The sequence below is a fragment of the Crocuta crocuta genome, unplaced genomic scaffold (assembly GCF_008692635.1).
Source record: "Crocuta crocuta isolate KB4526 unplaced genomic scaffold, BGI_CrCroc_1.0 scaffold205, whole genome shotgun sequence".
NCBI classification, from domain to species: domain Eukaryota; kingdom Metazoa; phylum Chordata; class Mammalia; order Carnivora; family Hyaenidae; genus Crocuta; species Crocuta crocuta.
Window position 1 is genome coordinate 1,304,233 of NW_027530644.1, and position 17,662 is coordinate 1,321,894.

Below are 17,662 nucleotides of genomic sequence, written 5' to 3' on the forward strand. Positions count from 1 at the left end.
GCAGGGGAGGGTCATAGAGCAGGGGAGACAAAGAATCTGAAACAGGCTCCAGGCTCTGAGCTGGTTGTCAGCACAGAGCCAATGCGGGGCATGAACCCACAGACCATGAGATCATGACCTTAGCCGAAGTCGGACACTTAACTGACTAAGCCACCCAGGCGCTGCTATAATGCCAAACTTTGTATGGAACCATAAAAGACCCCAAATAGCCAATCTTGACAAAGAACAAAACTGGAAGTATCATAACTCTAGATTTGAAGATACCCTACAAAGCTGTAGTAATCAAAACAGTATGGTATTGGCACAAAAATAAACACATAGATCAATAAAACAAAATAGAGAGCCCAGAACTAAACCCACACTTATATGGTCAACTAGTCTCTAACAAAGGACACAAGACTATACAACAGGGAAAAAGACAGTTTCTTCAATTAATGGTGAAAACTGGTCAGTTACTTGCAAAAGAATGAAACTGGAACACTTTCTAATACCATACACAAAAAAGACCTAAATGTGAGACCCAAAATCATAAAAATCCTAGAAGAGAACAGGCATTAATTTCTCTGATATTGGCTAACACAACATTTTTCTGGATATGTCTGCTAAAGCAAAGGAAGTGAAAGTAAAAATTAACCATTGGGACTACATCAAAATAAAAAGCTTTTGCACAGCAAAGGAGACTATCAATAAAACAAAGAGGCAATCTACTGAATGGGAGAAGATATTTGTAAATAATATATCCATTAAGGGGTTAATAGTTTTAAAATATAAAGAACTTTGGGCTGACTGGGTGGCTCAGTTGGTTAAGCATCTGACTTCAGGTCAGGTCATGATCTCACGGTTCATGAGTTTGAGCCCCACATCAGACTCTGTGCTGACAGCTCAGAGCCTGGAGCCTGCTCTAGATTTTGTATCTCCCTTTCTTTCTCTACTTCTCCCCCACACACGTTCAGTTTCTCTCTCAAAAATCAATTAACATTTAAAAATAAAATAAAGAACTTATACAACCCAACACCAAAAAAATTATAATCTGATTTTAAAATATGCAGAAGACATGAACAATTTTTCTAAAGAAGACATACAAGAGGGCCAACAGACACATGAAAAGATGATCAATGTCATTCATCATCTGAAAACTGCAAATCAAAACTACAATGAAGTATCACCTCACACCTGTCAAAATGGCTAAAATCAAAAAGAAGTAACAAGTATTGGCAAAGATGTGGAGAAAAAGAAAACTGGTGCAGCCATTATGGAAAATAGTATAGAGTTTCCTCAAAAAAATTGAAAATAGAAACATCATATGATCCAAATTCCATTTCTAGGTATTTCCACAAAAATGCAAAAACACTAATTCAAAAAGATGTATGGACCTGTATGTCTATTGCAGCATTATTTACAAAAGCCAAGATATGGAAATAGCCCAAGTGTCCACTGATAGATGAATCAAGAAAATATGATATGTATATATATTTGCATATATAATGTAATATTATGCAGCCATAAGAAAAATGATATTTTGACCTTTCAATAATATGAATATACCTAGAGGGTGTTTTGCTAAGTGAAATAAGTCAAACTGAGAAAGACAAATACCATATGTGGAATCTAAATCCAAATGAATAAACAAACAAAAAAGCAGAATCAGATCTATAAATACAGAGAACAAACTGATAGTTTCCAGAAGGAAGAGTGATGGAGGGATGGTCAAAATGGGTGAAGGGGATTAGGAGATACAGGTTTCCAGTTTTATGATTAATAAGTCAAGAGAATAAAAGGCATAGCATAGGGAATATAGTCAATGAGATTGTAATAACATTGTAGAATGCGAGATGGTAGTTACACTTGTAGTGAGCACAGCACAACATTTAGAGACACTGAGTCACTATATCATACACAGGAAACTAATGCAATGTCAGGGGTGCCTGGGTTGCTCAGTCGGTTAAACGCTCGACTTTGGCTCAGGTCATGATCTCACAGTTTGCGGGTTTGAGCCTCACGTCAGGCTCTGTGCTGGTGGCTAGTTCAGAGCCTAGAGCTTGCTTAAGATTCTGTGTCTCCCTCTCTCTCTGACCCTCCCCTGCTCACGCTGTCTCTCTCTCTCTCTCTCTCAGAAATAAATAAAACATTAAAAAAAAAATAAACTAATGCAATGTTGTATGTCAGCTACACGTAAATAAAAAAAATTTTTGAAACAACTTAAATCCTAATTTTTAAGAAACTTATTCACCTATTTTAAAGAGTAACCTAGTCATTGGAGGGTTTTAAAACCCTCCAAAGGCTGCTCTTTTTATTCTAAATTTCCATATCTCTATAAGCTCAAATCACATGGTTACATTGCTACCAGTTTCAGTTTCCAGTTTTATCTACTGACCTTCCTCTGTGAAAGAAGAGGATCAACTTCTCATACCACCCAACATCCTCTGCCCATCTTCACTCGTAAGAAGCACAAATCCCCTTTACATTCAATTACAGCTTTGTTTAAATCAATAGTCAGTGTTTCTGATATTAAAGATTCACAACTGGGGCCCCTGGGCGGTTCAGTTGATTGAACGTCCACCTTGGCTCAGGTCATGATCTCACAGCTCATGGGTTCAAGCCCCCTATCGGGCTCTGTGCTGACAGCTCAGAGCCTGAAGCCTGCTTCAGATTCTGTTTCTCTCTCTCTCTCTGCCCCTCCCCCACTCATGCTCTGTCTCTGTCTCTCTCTCTCTCTCTCTCTCTCTCTCAAAAATAAACATTAAAAAAATATTTTAAGATTGACAACTAAGCCGTAAATATGCTGACTGCCTGCCTTGTCCTGCCCAAATGTTTGTTTTACCTACAGTTAACAACTGCCTGTCTTGGTAAGGAGGGAGGGGTGGACTACTTCGTTTCCTACAAATTTATTGTAATAATGAACTACAATCTATCTCCAGTTTCAAAATCACTTCAAAATAGACTCATATACATTGCAAATTTAATATCTTTGTCCTTGCTAGAGCCTTCTCATTTGTTTCAGTATATTTTTGCTGTTCTCTGTATCTGTGTTAATTCCCTTGCTAGGGGAATATATCATCCAATAGCTTCCTCAAAAGGAATTCATGGGAGACAACTTCCTGAACCTTAAATTTCTGAAAATAACTTTATCCTATTCACTTAGGTAATTAATAATTCACATACAGAAATATATGGTTTAGATTATTTTCCTTTCAGACCTCTGAAGGCCCTGCTCCATTCTCTTTGACTTCAATGTCACTAATGAGATGTTTGAGGCCTTTCTGATTCTGATCACTTGTATAGGGCATTTTTGTGTGTGTGTGGTTGTAGTGTTTTCCCTCTTGGAATGCTTGAAAAATCTTCCTTTTGTTAAGGGTGTCTTACAATGTAAAACTTTACAATATTAAGCATAGATGTGGTCTATAATCATCTATTAGTATAAGCACCATAGACTTCTCATCTATAATGACCCCATGCTTATACACGTGGACTCAGATCACACATGCAAATTCCATCCACATTTCACAAAATTACACTTCCTCAGCTACCTCTAACATAATGTGTTAGAAGGCCCTCAAGAAGGTAGAGACAAGAAAGTGGCCCGTAGACCCTGGGAATGGGGCTGGGGAGGTCTGTACAAGGAATGCCGGGACCAAGGATCTGGAATGTGGTGTACAAGTGGTCATGAGCTACAGGACTGTCTCTGTGTTGGCCCTGAAGACCCATGGTTTCCTACCAAGGAGCACAGCTGAAACAGGATCTAACAGGAGTTCTGTCCCTCTGAGGGCATTAATGACAATTTTTCCTAGTCTTCTTCACATGTCATTTATCAGTTTCTTTTTAGACTTTTTGGTATCTTTAATTTTCCTAAGATGTTTTCTGGTTCCTGGTGGTCAGTTCACATGGAGATTGATGATAAGCTCTCAGTGAATACTGTTCACTGACTGAGATTCTCTATACATGGTGTGGTTGGCTCATTTCACTAAATAGCTCTAGTTTTTCAGTGGATTCCCCATAGAAAGATCTTCTTTGCCTATAGTTTTCATACATCTCCACCTTTTCTTTACAATCTAGAGACGCTCAGTCTTATCATCCCCAGATAATAAACTTTCAAGTCCTGCCAGGGTAAAAGGGAGACTCACTTAACCACACAGAGGTAAGGAAGGGATAGTGGGATCTCACTGTTCTTAAAGGAGTATTCAACCATGCTTCCATTTTTAGCTCTACCTTCAATCCACCTCTATTTTCAGGAGTATTTTTATTACCATTTCCTAAGCTTTTGCAATATCTGCATGCATGTGTGCACGTGTGTGTGTATGCACACACAAACATGATTCTCTCTCACATGAATCATATCACTTTGTTTTTAAAGATTGAGCTCCCTTGGGTCTTCATGGGAGTTTAAGAAATAGAGAAAGTTAATCTGTATGTTCTACCCTTCATCTTCATCAAGAAGCCCTAGTGACTTATTGATACTTCAACAGTAATATCCAGAGCATCGTGCCCTGTAAGGAGGTAGGTTCCCAACAGTCAACTGTTACAGGTGACAGGACAGACACAAGAGAAGGAAGATACAAGTTGAAAAAGTACAGAGAATGGTGTAACTTCCAATTGTTCCCATGGACACTTTTCACTGGGAGGCTTTAAACCTCCTGGTTGGGGTTACTATGACCTCTTGTGTAGGGGCCCTAATATTCATTCAGACTTATTCTGTTTTATTCTGAAGCAATTTCATTCCTTATCCACTCTGGTTAATTGCAGGAAAATCTGGGAATGTACTTATCTGACTAGACCAATACAGCATTGGCCTTCTTAATTTAAAAAAAACAAAACCAAAACTTAATTTTAACAACAGATCTATTCCACAGAAAATATTCCTTGATTTTCCATTAGCGAAGGAATGGGAGCCATTATAAACCAATTTTTTTACAGAGAAGGAACCAGGGCTGAAAGTCCAGGAATTCCCTTATCTTCTCCCATAATAATTGATGGAAAATAAGAAACAAAAGTTACAATATATTTCATATCTATCTGTATTACACTTGGGTTTTTTTTTTTTAATGTTTATTTATTTTAGATAGAGAGATATAGAGAGAGAATGAGCAGTGGTGAGAGAGGGGCAGAGAGAGAGGGAGACACAGAATCCAAAGCAGGCTCCAGGCTCTGAGCTGTCAGCACAGAGCTCAATGTGGGGCTCGAATTCACCAGCTGTGAGATCATGACCTGAGTCAAAGTCAGACGCTTAACTGACTGAGCCACCCAGGCGCCCCTACATTTGGATTCTTTACTTTACCTAGAAGTCTATCTGATATAAAAAGTATAGTAGCTAATGGTTATATCCAAAAATCTATTTGCCTTTTCCCTCCAAGAGAAGATTTTTATCTGGGCACAAAGCTTCCTACCTAGTGACTATATTTCCCAGTCTTCTTTGCAGTTAAGCATGGCCATATAACTAAGTTCTTTCTAGAAGAATCTGTGTGTGGGGGGAGTGGGGGTGGGGGGTGGAACTTATGCAACTTCCACATAATTGATTAAAAAGAAAGTTATTGTTATGACTTCTCTTTCCCCCTTCCCATTATGCTAAGGTAAGATTACAATGCAGTTAAGACAGTGACCAGTGATATAGCCTTGACTATGCAGAAGAGAACAACATTCTCAGGGAGACTAGACAAATAAGAAGAACTTGAGTCCTTGAAGGGGTACACAAACTGATTACATGAGAAAAATAAACTTCTTTCTCATTTACACCACTGCATTTCAGGGTCTCTCTGTTTCTGGTCTAAACAGGAATAGGATTTTTTGACTTGTAAAAAATATCTCCTCATGGGTAATAGCTTTCCCTTGACTACCTTAATTTTCCACTGAAGATTAAAAACAATCTGGGTGTGTGTGTGTGTGAGAGAGAAAGAGAGAGAGAGAGAGAGAAGAGCCACTAAAATGTCACACATTCTAAAGCTTATTAGTCCTAAAATCAAACAATTTAAACAAGGAATAAAAGAAAAAAATAAGATTTAGGGGGAGACCAAGAGGAATAACAAGAAAACTGAGTTATTTCATATTGAGACAGTATCTACAAAATACAGAACACATGAAACACACTAAACACACTACAGTTAACCTCTGAACAATGCAGATGCTGGAGGACCGACCCCCATGCAGTTAAAATTCCACATACAATTTCTGACTCTCCGAAAAGTTAACTAATTGACTACTGTTAATCAGGAGCTTTAAAAATAACATAAATAATTGATTAATGCATATTTTGTATGTTATGTGTTTTATGTACTGAATTCTTAAAATGAAGTAAACTAGAAAAAAGAAAACATTATTATGAAAATAAGAGAAAATATGTTTACAGTATTATACTATATTTACCAAAAAAGAAATCTGTGTTTAAGTGCATATATGCAGTTCAAACCCATGTTGTTCACCTAAGTTATGTCTACGGTTTAATGTAAGGGGTAGCAAAGAGATGGTAAAGTTAGGCCAGAATCTATCCACAATGGGCATGTAATGCGAAAGACAAATAAATGTTTGTTTGGTCATCTGCTACTGTAATACAGTTTAATCTAAGTTAATTATTACAAAAATTGGTATATTAGGAAAAGTAGTCTGCCAAAACAATATATACATGGCATTGGCTTTGAATACTGAGTACTGAAAAAAATTAGTAAACATTTGAAAATGGTGACTCATTTAATATAATGATAAATATTTGACAAAAACTTTGTGATACTTGCAAAGGCAAATAATACATCAATTCAACTTAGAGCTAGAGGTAAAGAATTAAGAAAAGAGAATCTTAGTATCATCAAGTGATTGGTATTGACTGTATTTGAAAGGTACTGTAAAAGAAAGAAGCTCAAAAAAGAATCAGCTAATTTACAAGTAGTAATGAAAAGGAACAGACCCAGTCCAAAAACCCTGAGATTAGAAGATACAACTTTGTTCTCATCTCTAATAGGTAAAAATTGAAATTGGGAAGGACTTTTAAAAGTTCAATTAAAATGGCCTCTGGGAAGAATCAAATCAAGGGGGTGGCCATTAAACACTATTCTTAGATGCTCTGAATCAATCGAAGTGGGTCCAATAAATCCCTTCAGGCTGGACAGAATGGCATAAGAAAAAAAAAAAAAAGCCTAAGAGTGTAATGGATGTCTGATAAATAGAAGTCACTTATCATTAATTATCAGTAGTTAATTAATTAATGTAAAAGGAGCCATGACTAAAGCAAGGACTGTGGATGCTGCTATTGGCGGAAATGAAAAACCAAAGATATAAAATTACAAATATTCATCTGCTGTTGAGAGAGTTGTACTATCAAAGAAGCCATAAACCTGTAATAAAAGACTCCACGACTTTTTGAAACTTAAAGAAAAAAGTCACCCAACATCACCATTTTTAATGTTTTTCTAGCCAGTTGTAACTAGCCACTGAATTTATACACAATATAGAAATAAGGGAGATTAAAAACTAGATGAAAACAAATCATCATTATGTATGATTATACTACATAATATACCAATATACCTAATACCCTACATTACTAATTCAGTTAACTGCTGCTTTAAGAAGGTAATATACAAAAGTTTTTATATGTAAGCAATAACCAATATGAAAATATATTAAAGAAAAGGTTCCATTATAATAGAAACAAAGGATATAAAAATTCCAAGATATAAACCTGGGTAATGTTTAGGATCAACATGAAAAAACAGAACTCTAATATTTTATTACATTTCAAAAATGAAATTAAAAGGTAAATAAATCATAATCTTAAGTAGGAAAACTCAGTATTGAAATTATGTCAATGATTCTATAATTAATCCATAAATTCAAAGGAATCCTGATTAAAATATGAATAGGAATTTCTAAAACATTGAAGAAAAGATACTGAGCTTTATCTGGAAAAATAAGCATGCAAGTATAGCCAGGAAAATTTTGATTATAAAGAATAATGAGGAAGTACTAGGACTGCCAATATTAAATATTATGAAGTGACAACAATTAAGAACAGTGTGGTGTTGGAGAGGATATAGACAGATAAATGGAACAGAATGGAAAGCCAAAAACACCAGACCCAAGTGAAAATGGAAATTTAGTAATGATGAGTTTTCAAATAAATGGAGAAAAAAGTGGTATACTATAAATGTTGTGGCAATTGGCTATCTGTTTAGGAAAAGAGAGGGAAAAACACGAATGTTCATCTAACTTTACTCAAAACATCAAAATTTTAAAGAGTAAAATATAAATTAACAAGGGTCTGTCGTTATTATGTTCAAAATGTTTTAACGTGGAATCATACTATGTAGACACAAACATAAGGAGAGAAAAAAATATCTATACCAACATAAATATTTAAATTTTATGTGTGCCTAAATTTCAAAAACCAAGTCAAAATACATAATATAAACCAGGAAAAATACTTTCATACGATTTATGAAATGTAAATAAAAATCACTTTTTAAAAAGATCAACAGCCCGGTAAAAAGGAAAAAAAAGGATATGACTAAAAAGCAAATTACAGAGAAGTAACAAAATGTCCAAAAATCACATGACAAAGTACTCTACCTTACTCACTAATACAAAAATGCAAATCAGACCAGTACATTTATAACTTGTACTGGTGAAAATTAAAAACTCTGAAGAAAGATGGAGCACAGGGGTGGCTCAGTTCGTTAAGTGTCTGACTCTTGATTTCATATCAGGTCATGATCTCATGGTTCATGAGATTCAGCCCCTATATATAAGGGCTCTAAGCTGACAGCACAGAGCCTGCTTGGGATTCTGCCCTTCCCCCGTTCAAGTGTGGTCTCTCTCTTTCTGCCCTTCCCCCGTTCAAGTGTGGTCTCTAAATAAATAAATACCCCTTAAAAAAAAAAAGGAGGGGGTGAGGAAACATATTTTCACACACTTGTTAGGGGAGTACAAACTTACCGTAAGTTAAATAGGCAATTTGTGTAAAAGTTTAATTATGCATTTAACCCTTTAATCCTGTAATAAATTCCAGTTCCAAGATGTTTTCCTATTGGTATCCTCAGAAAAAATTACTGAAAAATGAGAATATATACAAAAATGTTCATTCCAGTCTTGTTAATATATACATACATACGTACACACACACATACACACACGCAGAAACATATTAAGAATCAGAACATCTCTAATTTAGAGATTTCTTACACTGGATAAGTACAGCCCATCAAGTATATAGCTGTGATTAACCTTCTGCTTACAGGTTTTTTTCATTAATTGTCAACTCTCCTGTAAGTCATAGATAGAAAATTTGAGAATGAAACTTTTTTTTTGAGAAAGCATAAGCACCAGTGGGGGAAGGGCAGAGGAATAGGCAAAGAGAGAATCCCAAGTAGGCTTCACGCTGTCAAAGCAGAGCTCTACCTGCCACTGTATCCTAAGCTGATGTTGTGCTACTGATTAATGATAATTTGCTGAATATGCAAAATATTTTCATATTCTAAAATACAATAAACACTTTTGAATCTTCCAAAAATATGCCAATAAAACAATTGTTTTGAAGAGTCACAATTCTGATTGTGCCCAAGCTTACAAGAGAGTAGAATCAAAGAGTATACCAAGATTTACAGTCAGATGGTTCCATTTCCACAGGTTGCCTCCAAAACTTTCCTGACTGATAAATATGACTTTGATGAGCTTGTCCATCCAATAATCTGACCTAGAGTCATACTTTCTAAAGTGAAGTCAAGATTATTTATGTGCATTGTAAGAAAATATGAAAACTATTGTTAAAAACCTCATTCTTTAAAGACTTCTCAGTGTATGCATGTGTTTTAAATGCATATAATGCTTTGTTCAGTAGCACAGGCATATAATTCATAGATATGGAACTACATGCCCAAAAGTCTTTTACTGCAAAGGGTTTACAATTTAAAAGTCTGATGATCTATGATCTAGAGTGAACAATCTCCCTTCACTTGAGAGAGATGGAGAACATGAGTTGTCTCTTATGGCACAATCCATACAATGTGATCTCTTTCATCCAGTTCTCCCATCCACCTATATGTGTGGCTATTGACAGGCAGGCAGGGATTCTTCTCCTAGTGCAGGCAGTAAATAGGGGGAGAAATGAACAAGTCACATGGTTCAAAACCATTATGGACAATGCAAAACAAACAAACAAACAAACAAAAAAACACACACAAAAAAACAAGACAAAAACCCCAAAACAAACAAACAAAAAAACAGGCTGAAATCAAGACATTTTATTTCAACCCCCTGATTCTTGAGTAACTTCAGACAAACGATTTAAGTTCATTCTTCAGTCATCCCAGCTGTTGAGTAGAAATCATCTACTTCACAATTAATATAAAATAGGCATTGTATGCCTTTCTCTAGTAACTTCATAGGACTTTTTGTGAGGACTTCACGTGCTAAGAAATGCATATGGATGATACTGATACAAAACATATCCAAAAATGAAACAGAAAAATGTACACGCCACAGTAAAAGCCTTCAAGCACTCAATACATCAGAAGCCTTGCTTATCTCGGGTTGTTCTTTGTCTTCTCCCACAAAAACAAATGAGAGGCTCAGGCAATAATGATTTACTGGGAATTGTTTAAATCTACTAAATCGTTTCCTCTCTTCAATACAGCGATGGGCAAATCTCTTGGGTTTGGAGATCATCACTGAATCAGTCAGGCTCTTGGTTCCTGAGCTCCTACAACAGAGTCACTGCCATAACTTCTCAGTGACCACACAGTATACCCGAAGTGAACATGAGAAATGGCATTTAGAAACAACAAAATATGAAGCACTCTGTAAAAATTAAATGAAAGTTTCAAGTTTCCCAGAGATGCCAGTAGAGGAAAAGAAAATGGGACAGAAAAAGGCATGGAAGCCAACAAATGAGGCGGGACCTGGAATTAATGATTCTTTGTAATAAACGGAGATGCTGAATCCATTACCAAGCCTTAAAAGAAAAGAAGCTGTAAGATTAGAAAACAATCAAGACATTGTAAAAGTATCCACAGAAGTAATAAACACGTGGGCACACACAGGTCAGCACCGTCTATACACAAGGGACACTTAACAAAACCCGACTTCAGACAGTATTTAAGGAAGGCACAATTACTACTGCTTTTTGGAAGAAAAGCCTCTAAGAAAAAAATGTAGAAGGAAAATGTGGTACCACCCCATCCATAAAAAATACAAAAAGTTTTTCTGAAAACCCCTGGTTTTAACAACAATTCCAGTGTCTTCATATTCAGATGAACCAAAATATTTCACTAGAAAACAGAATGTTTGGGGCACCTGGGTGGCTCAGTCAGTTGAGCATTCGACTTCAGCTCAGGTCAGAATCTCACGGTTTATGAATTCAAGCCCTGCATCTGGCTCTGTGCTGACAGCTCAGAGTGTGGAGCCTGTTTCGGATTCTGTGTCACCTCCTACCCTCCCCTGCTCACACTTTCTCTCTCTTTCTCTAAAAATAAATAAAGATTATTTTTTTGATAAAAGAAAAAAAGAAAAAGAAGACAATATGTATGTATGTATATGTATATATATTTTAACTATAACACTGATCACATTAATATATTGCTATTCATATGTTTATCACCAACATTATATTTATATAATTAACATAAATATAAATTTATATATTTATGTAAATATATAAGATTTATATTTAATAATATTCAATTAAATAGACTCTTTAAGGAAAGAGAGGAAGGGCATAGGACTGAACCTGGGAATACTCCAAAACGAGAAGACAAGTCAACAGTGAAAAGGTAACCATTGAAGGCAAGAGAAAATCTAGGAACATGTGTTATCTTATAAGCCGAAAGAAGAAATTGTTCCAAGAAGAAGGGAAAAGTCTGTTGTGTCAAATGCTGCTGAGACATACAGCAAGATAAGCAGAGATCATTGGAAAACACTGACCACTGGATTTCAAAGATGGTAGATGCTAATCTAAATATGCAGAAGTTTGGGATGGAAGTTCTACTGGAGTGAACTAAAGGGAGAAAGGGAAGTGAGAAAGTGAAGAGAGAAAAAAGGCAAACTTTATTCTAGAGTATTTCTACTATAAAAGAAAGGAGAAATGGGTGGTAGCTAAATAAGACTACATGGTAGAGGAGGGGGTTCAGTTTGGTTGGTTTAAGATGGGTCACTCTTTGGGCTCTGGGCAAAAAAAATGAACTAGAAAAGAAAAAAACTAATGACACAGCAAAGAAGGGCTAATTAATTACGCATTACACAAAGTAGTGGAGAAGGATGGGATCCAGAGCCTGGGAGGAGGACTGGACATTATATATGGACAGTTTATCCATATTAACAGGAGAGAGGGCAGAATTTAGACACATACACAAGTAAGAGGGAAGACACTAATCAATATCAACATTATCATCACTAATGTATAGTGTTTGATTTTGGCCAACTACATGCATAGCCTAGTTAACCTTCACAACAAAACTATGAGGAAACACGAGACCACCCACTTTTCAGATTCTGAAAACCAGGTTTGAAGAGATTAAGAAGCCTGGCTAGGTAGTTAAGCAGTCTTAATTCACAGCCCAGTCCATAAACCTGTAACTGCATTAAGCCTCCCACCCTCATCCCCCTCCAACCCCGGCCATGAGCACACCAGTGTTTGCACCTTGGTGTTATCAGAAAGCTACAGTTTGATTTCCCTCCTTTTCTGAGAAAGAAGAAAAAGGTGGCAACTTCACAAAGACAGTTCTATTTCTCCTCTCATGTCACTCTTGACTTTAATTTTTTTAACTTTTTTTTTCTTGTCTTCAGACACTGTAAGAATTGAAACCACTAACATACTAAGTTGGTCCTTTATTCCGTTTTTTCAACATGTATCTCAGTGTTCCCTAATTATAACTGACCATATGAATCACTGTAAGACCACTTAATCTTTTGACTTGGGAAGTGCAATCATGATTTTAGGGATTTATTTGAAGTAAGGAAACCTTATTCATCATATCACACTCTTATATGCATACTAGGGACAATGGGAAAGTGAAATCCTGAAGGGACAATTTCAATGTTAAATGATCTAATGAGGAAATTAAACAAAATGTGTAATTAGCTCCATAATGAGACCTTAGATATAATTAACATATTTTATTTCTTAAATCCAGAAAAACGAAGTGATGAGTTTGTACAAAGTTTGGATAGGTTAAAAAAATAAATTATTACTACCTCCCATGTGTCCAGAACTGAATTTTCCATGGAAAGTTTTATGCTCAATTCAAAAACCCATAAATACCTATCAGTTCATCAGTACAACCTAATATAAGTTTTAACAATATGTGTTTCTCCCCACAATTTAAATACATGGGTTTCTTTATAATTGTGGAAGTATTTTTTTGAAGTACCTTTTTTTAAATTCCAAATAATAACTATAAAGCATATTGTAAAATGAGTTACCAGTTGAAGACCATTTGGTGAACTGGTGCTCCTTATTAATTTTATAAATTCAGGGAGGGAAAACCCCTGCAAAATCTATACACATTCTTCTGTCAGATATGTGAGCAACAAATGTTAAAGTCAGCAAGAAAGTGCATGTAGTTTTAATTATCTTAAGTGGAAACTCCTACTATGGGAGTTTTCAGAAGAAATCCACAAAATGGAAATGATTCTGGGAAAATATCCCAATGGAGAACAGTGCCGTGTGGAACAATCTCTCAGAGGCTGCTGCGTGATGCCTGGAAAAAATGTCCTGTACCGCCACAAGTCAAAGTCATCTCAGGGGTCTATTTTTCAACCTTCCTATTTCTGAAAGTTAAGGAACTATATTCTAGAGGAAGAACCAAGGAAAAGTCTTTAACTTATTCAATTACTGCAACTCTAGATAAAGGACACTCTAAAGCCACAAGGAATGTGAGGAGGAAGTTTAGATGGCACAGCACACAGTGATGTCAGACCCAGAGCGACTATATCAGATCAGACTTTACCCCCAAACAACAAATTTCATAAAACAAGCAACTCTTGAGCGAAATTATTACTAGACTGAAAACAGAGACCTTCACATCAACATTCATCTTATTTTATTCAACATAATGTCTGACTTTGTAAAACTTATGCCCATCTATGTTGAAGACAGTATCATGACCCCATACAACAGAGCAGTTAAAGATGTGACTAATCAAATCATTGTTACCCTTCTATTTTCAAATAGGCACTCTACTCCAGTTCTTTTAAGATGAATAAAAAAAAAAAAAAAAAAAAAACCTCCTTTTTATATCTGGTCTCTAAAACCAAGTAGAGAGAAAAACAGATAAATGTATACATTCACTCATTCATAGATACATTCATTCATATATGCACACTTTTGTGACCCCCCCTGCCACCTCCAAATCAGACCAGTTGTGAGAATGTTAAAGAAGCAGCAGTGATGCTGTAAACTGGAATGTAGGTGAGGTGTCTGGCACATGGTCTCGTCGGACAGGGATCTTCAAGTGTCCAGTGGAATCCCCCACTCACCTGGCAGAGGTCAGGCTACTCCTCTCAACTCTGCCACAGCATGAAATATAAAATGTCTACCATTCCTGTGGGCGCTATCACCTCTTAATATGTACCTCCATCATTTACGATAGGCAGAGATTTCTCGGTGGCTGAAAAGATTCACAAAGGCCACATAGTAGACACAAGGATTTTATGCTACTTCTTCAGGAATTTTACCAACTGCTGCTGCTGCTCTATGTCCTTTGACTCTTCCCAAATTATAAAGCTGCCCTGACCTATTCCATCTTTTCTGGCCACTAAATCTCCTATCTGCCTTTGAGACTGCTTCAACCCATGTCATGCCCATGACCTACGCCAACCTACCGTATGCTACATCCCAACTGCAACCACGCTACTTGGATGAACAAAACAGAACAACACAAAACCAAGCATTTATTTAAGAAAGACCCTGTACCAGGACACCTGGGTGGCTCAGTTGGGTAAGTGTCTAACCCTTGATTTTGGTTCAGGTCATGAGATCACGTTATGAGATCAAGCACCACGTAGGGCTCCTTGGTGAGCGTGAAGCCCAGCATCAGATGGTCATCCAGTTACAACCAATTTCTCTAGTGATAAAAGCCTTCTGCGAGCTTTATTAGCCAATGACCACTGACAAATTTCTGAGCCCACATATCTTGGAATTCACCAAGGTGAACGTGACTTAATGGGAGTCATCATAGGTAACATCCTTGGTCTTCTGGGAATGACCAGAATGACTGGACACATTTTTGTTTGTGTGCATTTACCTTTTCACCATCTCTCCCTGGTTCTCCTTTGTAACCTGGTAGTCCCTGAACTCCCTAAATCAAGCACAAAATACAATTCTGTTAGTTACGTTTTTGGTTCAGTAGAAATAGTAATTCTACAATGTGTATCTATGAATCACATACTTGTATTCCTGGGGGTCCTGGGACACCTGGAGATCCTGCAATTCCTTGATATCCCTAAAGAAAAGTAAACAAAAAATAATTAATATTTCATCATACTCACAAAGAGCAGCCCTCCATTTCAGGATTCACTCTTGTCTGGAGTGTCTTACACCTAAGGCTTCACTTGATGACTGTTTAAGAAACAAAAATCACAAAGTTTCAAATGCTGAAAAAGGAATTAATATCCCCCAGTCTTTAGGGGAAAGGTCTCAAATATCTTTAGACGAATAAAAATAACCACAAATGCTTCAATTAAAAGGAAGGCTTTGAATTCATAGCTCCCCCCCAAAAACTGTTTTGCACACAGAAACATATTTATCATATTTGAGAGAAAAACACATAAGATTGGAGGATTATACAAATGTAATACATTTTGAAACTACCTGATTCAATGGCCATTTGAGTTAATCCTTGGAATAAATTAAAACTTGATAAATGCTATTCTTCAGAGTAAGTCATTAACAGCCCTTGGACTGCTCATTTTAGAAAGCTGCTGATGTTACCCATGAGCATGGCTGTGACACACTTCCCCCACCTCCCAAGGCTACACTGTCCGTTGAGGCAAGGGTCACTTTTGTTTCCACTACTTTTTTTTTTTTTAATGTTTTATTTGTTTCTAGGAGAGAGAGAGAGAGACAGCGTGAGCAGGGGAGGGTCAGAGAGAGAGGGAGTCACAGACTGAAACAGGCTCCAGGCTCTGAGCTGGCAGTCAGCACAGAGCCCGACGCGGGGCTCGAACCCATGAACCGCGAGATCATGACCTAAGCGAAAGTCGGACGCTCAACCGACTAAGCCACCCAGGCGCCCCATTGTCTCCACTACTTCTTACTTCTCCCTCCAGAACTGGGCCTTTGGCAAAACAGCACAACTGTTTCAGACAAGGCCAACTATTCATCCTTCACTCAGCACATGGCAATTAAACTCCAAAACAAACTTGGCAGGCCCTCAACATTTGTCTAGGTTTCCCTAGGTCAATGTCACATTGACTTGGACCACCTGGCACCTCACTCTCTTATTCAGACCCCATCTTTCGTGGGTCTTACTGTTTCCATACAGCTTTCTGTTGTCAACAATGTTAAAACAGATGTCATTAATGTTTCCAATTATATCTTCATTGTTAAATCCAAAAGCCTCATTTCCATGTGGCTATTTATGACTGCTTTTTGTATTCACCCACTCACTCATTAGCACATTTTTAGTTGTGATTTTAGAGATAGCAAAATTCCCTGCTTTACCACTCCCATTTTTAAATATCCCTTTTACTATTCTTTCTATGCCTAACAATACCAGTAACAATAATAATTGCTGTCTCAGCAACATCAGTCTTACCGGTTTTCTCCCTTTACATACAGTCACATTTTTTATTCTGTAGAATGCTCTCCGTTATTCTCCCAATGACAGACTATATAATTTCTATCACCAAGCATGGTACTTTCCTTCATACTCGTCCAGTTCTTCAGAGTTTATCATCATGTTTCCTCCAGGATTTCTCAACAAATTCTTCTCCTGAGTCCCTGTGCCCAATCCTTAAACATATTGCTTCACCAGTGAATAAGACTCATAACAAACCTTTCTATACTCCATACAAAGCAACCTGCAGCTTTCAAGCCCAACATATGTTCCCTGGGTGGCCACTGTTTCTGTGTCATGGGATTATGTGCCCCTTGATATGGGAAACCCGGTCCAATTCATTTCTTTATTTCCAGCACTGAACAGAGCATTTGGCAATTTTGGGTTAATCAAACTTTGAAAGAAGTTACCTTCGAGTCATCCACACTGCACAAAGTGAAAAATCCCTTTCCCCAAGGATCCAGGTTATGTTTGTGCCACTACCACTAGCAAATTCAAGTTTTTAGTCATACTATGTGGTTCATGTTCTCAAGATCAGTAGGAAGAAAGAAAAGAGTCAATCCACACAGTTTGCTCAGCCTTTTACCTCTATCACTCTAGCTACTACTGAATCTCTTTCCTTCAACCACTTTGCATTCAGATAGGCCTGGAATTAAATTTCAACTCTGTCACTGCTAGCACATGCTCAAGGAGAGTTAGGTTACTTATAACTGCTGCTACTTAGGATGCCTCCAGATCCTTCAAAATCCTGTATGCACTTCTCTGGATAGTCTGATATAATTAATAACAGGCTGTTGTAGTTGAGAGGAAACAATAGCAGCAATGATTTATACAGTATTTACCATAGTCCAGATTAAGTACTTCACATATATTAATTCGTGTAACCCTCACAACCACCCGTTAATTAATGT

General features: G+C 36.9%; 1 protein-coding gene across 2 annotated transcripts in view; it reads right to left on the bottom strand.

Moving 5' to 3' along the window:
- Positions 1-17,662, bottom strand: part of COL21A1 (collagen type XXI alpha 1 chain) — a 180,355-nt gene that overhangs the window by 62,006 nt on the left and 100,687 nt on the right. For both annotated transcript variants that reach the window (XM_077769075.1, XM_077769073.1), the window contains 2 exons: positions 15,363-15,416; positions 15,219-15,272 (listed from right to left, as the gene is read on the bottom strand). In XM_077769075.1, the coding sequence (XP_077625201.1) occupies positions 15,219-15,272; positions 15,363-15,416 (108 nt within the window). The remainder of the gene's footprint in view (positions 1-15,218; positions 15,273-15,362; positions 15,417-17,662) is intronic.